The 11,529-nt window shown below is 51.1% G+C and overlaps 1 protein-coding gene across 1 annotated transcript in view; it reads right to left on the bottom strand.

The window, feature by feature from the left end:
- Positions 1 to 11,529, bottom strand: part of ZGRF1 (zinc finger, GRF-type containing 1) — a 50,914-nt gene that overhangs the window by 8,191 nt on the left and 31,194 nt on the right. Inside the window, exons 17-23 of the mRNA XM_015571518.1 lie at positions 11,486 to 11,521; positions 11,206 to 11,332; positions 10,372 to 10,516; positions 4,924 to 5,067; positions 3,574 to 3,688; positions 2,260 to 2,522; positions 1,212 to 1,371 (exon numbers count right to left, since the gene is read on the bottom strand). Of these exons, the coding sequence (XP_015427004.1) occupies positions 1,212 to 1,371; positions 2,260 to 2,522; positions 3,574 to 3,688; positions 4,924 to 5,067; positions 10,372 to 10,516; positions 11,206 to 11,332; positions 11,486 to 11,521 (990 nt within the window). The remainder of the gene's footprint in view (positions 1 to 1,211; positions 1,372 to 2,259; positions 2,523 to 3,573; positions 3,689 to 4,923; positions 5,068 to 10,371; positions 10,517 to 11,205; positions 11,333 to 11,485; positions 11,522 to 11,529) is intronic.

Here is an 11,529-nt window from a genome sequence, read left to right as displayed (position 1 = left end):
GAGATAGAGAGCTAGAAACATCGATGAGAGAGAAACATCGATCAGCTGCCTCCTGCACATCCCCCACTGGGGATGTGCCCGCAACCCAGGCACATGCCCTTGACCGGAATCGAACCCGGGACCCCCCAGTCCGCAGGCCGACGCTCCGTCCACTGAGCCAAACCGGTTTTGGCCTAATCGAGCTTTTTACTGATGCTGACATTCAGACCATTAGACGCTGGTGACCCTCCCGTCATCTCTTGTTCGGTTTCAGCAGAGCCGTGAACAACCCCAAGCACCTGCAGCACAGGCCCTGCTCCTGCTTCCTCAGAGCCGCTCACGGGACCAGAGGCATGACTCAGGCTGCTCAGCTCTGCACCATCAGCTCACACACCTGCACCTCAGCTCCTCCGGTCACAGACCCGGAGAGGAGGGCTCTCACACACGGCGCCAGGGCCGGCCCGGGCATCGGGGTCTCACACACACGGCGCCGGAGCCAGCACAGGCATCGGGCTCTCACACACGGCGCCGGAGCCAGCACAGGCATCGGGCTCTCACACACGGCGCCGGAGCCAGCACAGGCATCGGGCTCTCACACACGGCGCCAGAGCCAGCACAGGCATCGGGCTCTCACACACGGCGCCGGAGCCAGCACAGGCATCGGGCTCTCACACACACGGCGCCGGAGCCAGCACAGGCATCGGGCTCTCACATACGGCACCGGAGCCAGCACAGGCATCGCGTCTGTGCTGGTTCCCACGGGCCCCAAGTCCCATGTCGGGGCAGGGGTGCCCCGGGGGAGCCCGCACATGCAGTAGCCCGGGCTGTCGGAGGAACAGGAGCGTGGGGACCCACGAGGTTACGACATGACAAGCAGTGGGCAGGCTCTCTGTCCTGGAGGGAGGCCCCAGCCCCTCAGTCAGGGTGCAGGCACCCGGCACGACCCTGAGCCGAGGCCTGTCTGGGGTGGGAGGTCAGGGTCCCGAGCCCACCTCTCGGGCATGTGCCTCCTGCTGGGCTCGTTTCCACACAAGCGGGCATCCTGTCCTTGTGCCACGGCTGTCAGGTGTGAAATCTCATTTCCTACAACTCACAAGCGAGGATGGAAGCTGGTTACCGTCTCGTGGATATGGCTCGAGTCAGAGGCGGAGGGCTCATACCTGGGCCCAGGAAGATGGCCCCTCTCAACAACCGACCTGCACCAGCTCCTGACGCTCACGTGTCATACCCACCCGAGGAGCACTCTGTCCACAGCCACGTTGGTGGAAGAAGAAACCAGCACTTTCCACGGCCGTGCACGTCCCACTGCGGGAGCCTCACTCTTTTCAAACAGCTGCACCAGAAACAGAATCACCACTGCCAGCAAGTAGCTCTTTCCTGCTCCAAAAACTCCTGGTTTGGAAGGAAGGCAAAAACAAAGGCGGCGTCATCAGTACATTTCTGAAAGCACAAGAAATAGTGTCACCTTCTCCCTCTCCTTCTTGTCACTAAGTCATTACAAGACCATGAGCAGAGCGCCCACGATGTGCTCAGCACCAGGATAAATAGATGACCAAGCAAGGCCTCTCAGCGCAGGGGTTCTCAACCTTCCTGATGCCGCGACCCTTTCATACAGCTCCTCATGTGGTGGTGACCCCCAACCATAACATTATTTTCGTTGCTACTTCATAACTGTAATGTTGCTACTGTTATGAATCATCATGTAAATATCTGATATGCAGATATAGTCTCATTGTTACAAATTGAACATAATTAAAGCATAGTGATTAATCACAAAACAATATGTAATCATATATGTGTTTTCTGATGGTCTTAGGCGACCCCTGTGAAAGGGTCATTCGACCTCCAAAGGGGTCGCGACCCACAGGTTGAGAACCGCTGTTTAGTGGCTTAGGAAGGCAGCCAGGGAGGGAACAGTAAGAACAGGACACGTGGGGGGAAGTGGCCAAAGGGGTCGAACAGCGTGAGGGGAGGAAACTGGCCTCAGCACAGACGTCGTTACCACCTGTGCCCCCGAGACTGTCGTGCTGTTCATGCTGCCCCAGTACAGTCAGTAAATAGTGAACGTGGTGAGGACGCTGTGATGGGTACAGGCCACTGGTGCCCATGCTGCTCTCACAGCCTCTAAAGTGGGTCCCAACATCTCAGAGTCCTCCTGGGATCGCACTGACTAGAAGGGGCAGAGGAGCAGACCAAGTCCCCAGAGACTCATATACAACCAGGTGCTGGGCTGCACGGGGTCCCCACACCCAGGTGTGCCCGGCACCCCCCGGCCCTCACCGTGGACGATGGTGATGGGGAGGGGGCAGGCGGGCGGCCCCTCCCCCGCCTGAGCAGGCCCACGCGCCGCCACCATGCGCGCTATCTGGGCGAGAGCGGCAGCCTGGTCCTCGTTCAGCTGGTGGGCCTGGATGAAGGCGCTGGCCAACTGCAGGGCTGCTCCTGGGCCGGGCAGCTCACAGTGCGTGTGGGTATTGGAGAAGGCGGGCGGGACGAATCTTCTCTTGTCCACACTCTTACTGCTGACTGCAGCTGACGAAGGCCTAGTAAAAGGAGCAATAAATCAAAGAAAAATGAGGGGCTTCTGAAACAGGGGAGACCTGTTTATAACTTAACCTTCACTTACGAGCACCTCAGAGAATGTCCTTCTGTGAGCACCAGTGAGAAAAGCACTGACATTTGTTGAATACCTACAACGCGCAGACCCTATGCTGAGTACCGCACATCTTAGCTGGGATCTTCACACTGGGAAGCAGTTAATCTACCAAACAGAGACACGGAAATATTAAACGTTTCTCCCACAAGTACCCAGCTGCTAAGTGGTGTCTGACACGGAGCCCAGGCCTTACTATGCAAACTGGCTCAGGAAATTAGTAGAGATAAGCTGGCTTTAGTACATAAAGACTGAGTTCATTTCAAAGTAGAAAAATAACATATTGAAAGTACACAGACTTTTTTAACCCAAGACTTCATTGTGGTAAAAAGAATGAAACCAAATAGACCATAACATTCCAAATTGGAAACTAGTTTTGTCATTTTAATTTAATAAAATATCACTTCCAATTTTTTTAAAGGAGCTATAGTACTTGGAAAATTAAAAATGAGATAAAGATTATGTCAAAAATAAAACTAGTAGCAATATACATACTGGATTCAAATTGTAAAATAATTACAGTGGGGACTTGACTTACGAGTGTCCCAACTAACGAGTTTTTTGAGATACCAGCTGTCTCTTGGCCGATTTTTTGCATTGAGTTGATAGAGTAATTTGAGTTAACAGCTCCTTAACGAGCTCAGTCTCAGAACGAATTAAACTCGTAAGTCAAGGCCCCACTGTAGTTAAAAGTTTGGCCCAGCTGGTGTAGCTCAGTGGTTGAGTCGATTCCGGGTCAGGGCACAGGCCCAGGTTGTGGGCTCATCCCCAGTGGGGGGCGTGCAGGAGACAGCCAATCCATGTTTCTCTCTCATCACTGATGTTTCCCTCTTTCTCTCCCCACTTCTATCTCCTAGTCTCTGAAAGACAGTTACAATTTTGCTGCCAAATGGGATGTACTGTTGCTGGGTGCCACACCCACCCGCAGGGGCAGGACTTACATGGCCAGCAGGTGCTGCGTCAGAGGCAGGGTCGCGGGGCTGAAGTGCTCCCGCATGTTTTTCAGGGTGGTCAGCTCCGTGCTGGCGTTGCAGACCCACAGCGCGTGGACGACCGCTGCAGAGAGGGCGCGGAGAGGAGCATCAGTGCCCACGACAAAGACCGGGAGCACCTTAGGGGGTGTCCACGCAGCTCAGAGCCGGCACTGAACCAGCCCCAGGCCGCAGCAAGCCCTCGGCACACGTCTGTGTCCTGCCGTCTGCACAGGCACACTGAGTGTGGATCCGTGACTGTGCCCGAGGGGCGTGGACAGAGGACAGACACGGCGGAGTCACGCGGGTGACACGCGCAGCCACCAGCCAGCACCCTGCCCTGTCCCTGCAGCATCTGTGTCATTCTGAGCACGCTGTTGCATTTTCAGTTACTCCACAGAACTATTGGGAGGCAGGAGACTGGACACTGATATTGGTGAGGGCTCTGAAGTGACCAATGTTCACTCCACTAGACAACTGGACTCCAGCTGTCTACTCAGCTCCCACAGAAAACAGGGCGTTGGCCGGGCTGGCAGCTGAGTGCTGAGTGTCGGCCTGCGCGCCAGAGCGTCTTGGGTTCCCTTCCCACTCAAGGGCACGTACCTGGGCTGCAGGTTCCATCCTGCCCCCATGGGGTGGGTGCGGGCGGCAACCAATCCGTGTGTCCCTCACGTTGATGTTTCTCTCTCACTTTGCGTCCCCCCCTTGCACTCTCTCTATAAAAATATCCTCGGGTGAGGATTCACACACACACACACACACACACACACACACACGCTAAAACGTGTATGAAACACCTGAATGAGTCATTCAATGCTGTGTCTTTAATTAGTCAGGCGAACCCCGGACATCGGAAATTATCCCAGAGCTGCCGAGCGGGAGGCGCCCAGGTTCACGAACGGGGGGGCACTGGCCCTTCAGTGAAGGAGGTGGCGGCCCGGCCTCACCAGGCGTTTCCCAGGCCGAGGACAACCGCCCTCCACATGAAACACCCTCCACTCAGCTGCTCTCAAATCCCTGCAAATCTGAGAACGTCTCGGTGTGAAAGTAAATGATGTGTTTACCACGTGCCCTACTAGCGAGAGAAACCAAGGGAACTCAGTGAACCACGAGAATAGGACTTAATGCAAGAAATTATGTGACAAAATTCCTATTTAGAAATGAGGTACGTGCGTGTAAATTCCACCCCAGACACAGCCCAGGGAGAAGTGGGTGCTTTTTCTCGGCTTTCATCGAAGAACCCACCCAAGCCAGCACCCCTGCTCGCAGTGCGCCTCACGCCGTCCTCTCTGTGGTAACAGGCGGCCGGGCGATACTCACTGTCCATGGGCCACCGGGAGGGGAAGTAGCCTTTCAGAGGGAGCAGCTCCACCTCGTTGGCGGACGATGGCCCGAAGAACGCGCTGCAGGCGATGAACGTGTCCAGCTCGAAGTCCAGGGTTTTGGAGACCACCCACAGATCGTCTGCAAACAGACGTGGCGAGGGCTCGGGACGGTGCTCAATCCAGAGCTACTCGGATTGCCTAGGTGCTAGTCCTACATTATTTCTCAACAAACAAAACTGGTTATTGTCATCTGCAAGATTCCACCCAAATGAGGACCTGAACATCTCCATGGTTTTAACTAGATTACTCCCATGGTTCTAAAGTTATTTTATCATTATAAAAAAGTGTAAATAAAACAGACATCTAACTCGTCTCTTCTAGAACAGCCTTATAGCTACATCAGACTTTCCCCAGGTAGACGATTAGTCTAGAGCAGTGATTTCCAACCTTTTTCATTTCATGGCACACAAACTAGTTACTAAGATTCTATGTGGCACACACAAAATATACTTTTTGCTGATCTCACACACAAAAAATAGGTTACAATTTTAAATCACGCATACTGGATGGCTATTGTTGGTTGGCTGTTGTCAATTTTTATCTGACAATCTGAGGGAGAGGTAGGGCCCCTGACTCAATAGGCAGGAACTGCATGTTTGAACATCCCTGCGGCACCGGTGAAAACCGCTGGTCTAGAGAGATGCTCTGCCGTGCAGTGGTTTCCATGCTCAGAAAAGGCTGGCAGTCCAGGGACGGAAGGTAGTCCCTCCCCAGACCTCCGCTGGCCTGAGGCTGCGGAGATGAACCGTGTGCCTTCTCCATATCGAGCCTGCCCCCCATCCCCAGCGCACACTGCTACCCGAGACCAGCAGGACCCCGCACGCCACCTGATCACAATGTCTACCACCAGCAGAGTTGATGCCTGCAGAGTCAACTGTAGCCCTGGCCGTGGCTCAGGTGGCTGAGCGTCACCCTGTGCCCTGAAAGGGCACCTATTCCGTTCCTGGTCAGGGCACACACCCAGGTGGCAGGTTCGATCCCCATCGGCGTGCGCACGGGAGGCAACCGATGAATATTTCTCTCTCACATCCATGTTTTTTTTCCTTGCTCTCTATCTTAAATCAATAAAAACATATTTTTTTAAAGAAAGTTAAAAAAGAGAGTCAACTGTATTTGTCTTTTTTTAAACTGCTTTTGTTCTAAAACTTATTTATACCAGTTGTACCTGTTGTTATAATCATATAACTTAATCATGAATTATTTCAACCATTATGAATATGAAGAAAAAAACTGTTTTAAGAAAACCTAAGGGAACAATTTAGAAAACTTAATTTAAAGGCTTTGCTAAAGAAGGGGACCCAGAACACAAAAACTGCTTCTGACTCAAGTGCAGAGGAGATCAGTGTAAAGCATGAGAAAAGAGAGCGAACAACGTATATCCCTCTCCACTCAGACTCCGAGGTGCCCGCGTCCTTGCCCAGGTGACGGGTCAGGTGGCGCGTTCGCAGGCGGCGCCCTGTGGGGATGGCTCATACGAGGACGATGAACCGATCTCCAATCAAAACCCACATTCTGAACAAAAGCCTGGACTCTGTCAAAAGCTCATTAATAAAACTGTCCGTGTATTTTAGGGTAAAATGCTAACAGCTCAGATGCATTATCTGTAACCTGACTCTAAACACCTGTACAACCACCTGGCCCGGAGGAGCCTCCCGGCCTCAGGGAAGACGGCCGACGCACAGCAGCGCACGCACGGCTCGCGGTCCTGGGCGGAGGCTGTTCAGCCGGCGCTTTCCACGCCACCCAGCCACCGGCCGCCTTCGCTTTATGGTCACTAGTACCAACGCCCCGAGAACGATCATTTTAGTGAATATGTGCAGGAAACTATTTCAGAAAAAGCTGAGCTACACCGCAGTGTATTTTATTCCTAATTTATTTAAAAGTGTTTACCAATTGAGGTAACACATCTAAACGACGTATTCCCATTCGCTAATGTTCCCTTTCTTCAACGTTTGCCACGATTCGCAGGAAGATGTTCAACTCACGACAGCTGGCAGGCGTGTGCTCCTGCTCCGTTCCCCTCGACCCACCGCAATGACTGCACAGAACAGGGCCGTGCAAAGGCCACCCCTTCCGAGAAGGGAGGCTCTGATGGAATGGTAAGACCTACGAAGCTGGGGAACTGCTAACCCCTGTAGATGACAGGAATTCTAGGAGGAAAAAGAAAAGACAGAATTTTCTCGGGGACTTCAGGGAACCCCCACGCTCGGCAGCCACAGGAACCCTAGCTGTGGGTGCAGGAAGGGGCGGTGCCTCACTCCTGACACTGACACTGGGCATGTGACCCTCAACACGGCGGCTCAGGGCAACGCCAAGGGCCGGGACCAGGGAGGCTCTGAGTGAGGAGGGCGGCCACGGGCACGAGTCCTGGCACCATGACCAGGGAGCGGGTCAGTCATAGCAGGTCTCGATCGACGGGGGTTTGTTGTTAGGAAGACTCAATAGCTATGTCACATTCTGGGCCCACAGACATTGCAAATGTCAGGCAGGTATTATTACTGTTATTCTCTGAACAGACACGGTAAGTAAATTATCCACAGACAGAGGCCATCACGGAGGCCGGGACTGAGCCGTCTCCTTGAGCCACGGGAGCACCGAGCCCGGCCAACCTCCCCCGATGCTGCCAGAGAACAGCTGAAACCCAGGGGAAGCGGGTCTCAGGCCAAAACAGTGACCCACTGAAGGGACACAAAGACTTGCATAGAAAACACTGGGCCTCAGAGCCCTTCAGAAAGGAGGCACCGGACAGATGGACAAAGAAGGTGTGAGCCTGGGAAAGGGGGGAGAAGTACGGGGAGGAGCAGCGTGCAAATGGAGCCAGAAACACTGAAAAGGACAGGAACAGTGTCTGTCTGGGGAAATGTGGCAGTTAAAGTAATAATCAATGGGATACACAGAGGACGGATACGTTAGAAAATAAGCAATTTAGAAGGAAGACAGAAAACCCAGCCAATACAAGAGAAATGTGAAGCGATTTAGAGATGACATTCAGAAGTGCTGACATCTGAATAGTGAAAGTCCTAGTGAAATAAATAAAAACAAGAGGGAAATTACCTGAAGAAATAACGGAGATCAATTTCCCAGCACTGAAAACACAGTGTTTCCCGATACGTACAGGTACGCGCTGCACTTCAGGCTCAATGATGATGCCATGAAGGCGCCGCATGAAGTGACCCAGTGAGAAAAAAGACACGGGAACCAAGGTACCGGCACAGAAACCAGGAAATCATCCCAGAGAAAAACAGCCACGATGGAGCCCGGACCGAAGCCGTGGGCGTTCCAAACCCCCCACCTCGCCTTGGGCCGGACTCCGAGTTCCCTCTGAACCCCAGAAGGCACCGCGGACCCAAAAAGGGAAGAGTGGCATCACACAAAGAAAAGTCCGACAGCTCACGCAGCGACAGAGATGGAGAAGGGGGGCGGGGAGGGGCTGGTGACAGCACCGAGGAAAGGCCAACGGGCCTCCCTGTCTGAGGACAGTGACCGTGGGGACGACATCTTCACTGGGAACGGCAAACGGACATGGGAAAGGAAAGCAGTTGCCGGTCTTCTGTTTTGGAACAAAAATCACCCGAAAAAGTGTTCCCTGAAGGAGACACGCTTGAAACTCGTCAGGTATGAGAAATGACCAAACAAGCCAGCGAAGAGGCGAGGGAGTTGGCTCAGAGCTTGTCCACGCACACGATCTAAAAGCTCGAGAAGAAACCGGAGAACAGGCTCCGAAAGCAAAGCCCAGGTTTCCAGGGGAAGGAACCTCAACCCAAGCGCAGTCACCAAGAGCAGAGAGGCCGCACGCAGAACAGACGCAGCTGCCTGCCTCCTGGGACGGCGTCAGGACGTGCTGTTCCTGGGGAAAAGCCACGTGATGACCGAGCTTGACCATCTAAGAATTCCTGTTCTGCCTTTGTTGTTTTTTTAACCAGCCCATGATTTAAACTCGTATAAATTTTTCTTTTGAAAGTTATTTTCAAAAGAATAAATCTCTTTTGAGGATAGAAATATTTTACTCTTTAAAGCTACTCCTGTCTTAAAAATATATATACTTAATTAACTTCAGAGAGGGAGGAGAAACATCAATGTGAGAGAGAAACACCTATCGGTTTTGCCTTCTGCACACAACCCACTGGGCACGGGGGATCGAACCCGCAACCTGGGCGGTGCCCTGACTTGGAAGCGAGGCAGTGCATGGGTCGGCGCTCAACCAACTGAGCCACCTGGCCAGGCAGGCCTGTTGATGTCTGTTTCCTTTTTAAGTTTGTTCAAGTTAGGGTTACATAACTTTCCCATAAGCCAACTTCATAAATTGATTTTTTCCATTTCCCTTTTCATTAAATTTATTGGGAGTGGCATTGGTTACATAAATTGATTTTTAAAAATATGCCCTGACTGTTCCCTTTATAAAAGAATTATGAGGCCGAGACCGGTTTGGCTCAGTGGATAGAGCGTCGGCCTGCGGACTGAAAGGTCCCAGGTTCGATTCCGGTCAAGGGCATGTACCTGGGTTGCAGGCACATCCCCGGTGGGAGATGTGCAGGAAGCAGCTGATCGATGTTTCTCTCTCATCAATGTTTCTAACTCTCTATCTCTCTCCCTTCCTCTCTGTAAAAAATCAATAAAATATATTTAAAAAAAAAAAGAATTATGAGGTTATAATTCTCAGATTTCCTCATTTGTACTTATCATGAAGTGAATTAGGTCTGTGTTTCTTTGCCTTGAAAATAAATGTTGAGATACATTTAAAATAATAATGGAATAAGAGGAAATTGTAGCTTTTTAAAATAGGTCATCTTTGCTAAAAATTATTAGCAAAACTAAGATTAAGATAGTAATGTTTATTATGAGTATACAGATAATAAACTATACAACTAAATATTAATTTTTATTATAGTTTTAAATATTTGTACTTTTTGACTGTTTTAGTTTTCCAGGACAATTTTGGATTTCTGAGTTATATTCCAACTATTTAGGCAACATACATTGTTTTAATGTAGCAACACAAGCAAAAATTGGTTTTATATTTCACTGCATATAAATATTTCTGTTAAACCAGAATGTACAACATCTAATTACGCGGCTACGTGCGCTTAGAGACATTTTGAGGAGCCGCAGGTTGGGATTCAGGTGAACAAACTGTGTGTGTGTTGGGGGGGGTGGGGGGGATATGCCCACGGACAGCCCAGGTGGCTCACTGAGGCAGGGACTGCACTACGCATCCTAGTCCTGCTCGTGAAAGGAAACAGGACTTCAGTCCCTTCCACAGTCACCCCCGCTGCTCTGCGGGAAGTAAAGGTTCTTGGTCAATTAGGTAGAAGTCACAGCATCTGAAAGATAAATACAGAGCGAGTTCACAGAGCCCGAGGCATCGACCGATCACCCGCCCTACCTTTGCTGTAAGCCGAAGAACTTTCCTTCCGACTCAGCCTGAGATACAGTTTGCTTTTAGGTTCAGGATACAGTTCAGGGTGACCGGTCGCAAACTTCTTAAGTTTGCCATACTGTTTTCTTTGAAAATCAAATCCTTTTCTGCAAAACGAGTAAAAAACAAAAATGAATTTGAATATTAAGGTACAAATTTTTTGTTAATTGAAATATAATTGGCACATACTTTATATTAGCTTCAGGTGTACACCGCAGTGATGCTAATAGACAGTGAAATGACAACTACGGTAAGTCTCGTTAACATACATAGTTACCAATTTTTTTCTTGTGATGAGAACTTTTGAGATTTATCCTTAGCAACTTTTAAACAGACTATATACAGTATTGCTAACCATCGTCACCATGCCATACGTGACACCCCCAGGACTAATTTATTTCATAGCTGCAAGTCTGAAGGCACAACTGTTTTAAAATACAGCAGGGAAGGACCAGGATGGGTGTGCTCATGCTTTCACACACACACAAAATAAAAACATACCGCGTCAGAGGAGGAGCCAGCAGCCCCCATGGAATTATCACTGTTTTAAGAGACTGAGATAGAAACAGTACCAGCACCTAAGGAGCTGCTGTAACGGGAAAGGGGACAACCAGTTAGGCCCCGATCTCCGCTCCTACAGGTGATGCGACGACTGAAGAGACACGCAGTGCTCAGCTGAGTGCCGGCACCTGGGCGCTCCCAGTGCACGCTGTTCTCTACATTCCCATGCACATGCTCAGTACAGCTCCCTTTTGGGCAGTCCTGCTGCTATGAAACGTGTTTCCAAACGCAGCGCTGTACCTGCAGTCCGGCTGTGGCAGCCACCACCATGGCCCTGCCCTCACCAGAGCCAGGCTTGGGATTGGGATTGTGTACAACAATGATGAGAAAATGGCGTTCCTGCAGCTGCCTGGCGGTGTTGACACTGCTTGGTGCAGAGAGGGGCCCACACAGCGTTAGGGACCTGCTCCCATCTCAGCAGGACACACCCAGGTGAGCTTCGAGGTCCCGGATCTCCTGTCTCCCCCCAGCCTTCGGCGACTGCCTTCTGACTGGTTAGGACACTGTTACCAGCACTCACCTCACCGAGAGCTGGCACTCCTCGTAGACGGGCACTCTGTGTTC

The sequence above is a fragment of the Myotis davidii genome, unplaced genomic scaffold (assembly GCF_000327345.1).
Source record: "Myotis davidii unplaced genomic scaffold, ASM32734v1 scaffold989, whole genome shotgun sequence".
In the NCBI taxonomy this organism is placed as follows: domain Eukaryota; kingdom Metazoa; phylum Chordata; class Mammalia; order Chiroptera; family Vespertilionidae; genus Myotis; species Myotis davidii.
This window is presented reverse-complemented; position numbering and strand designations above follow the sequence as displayed.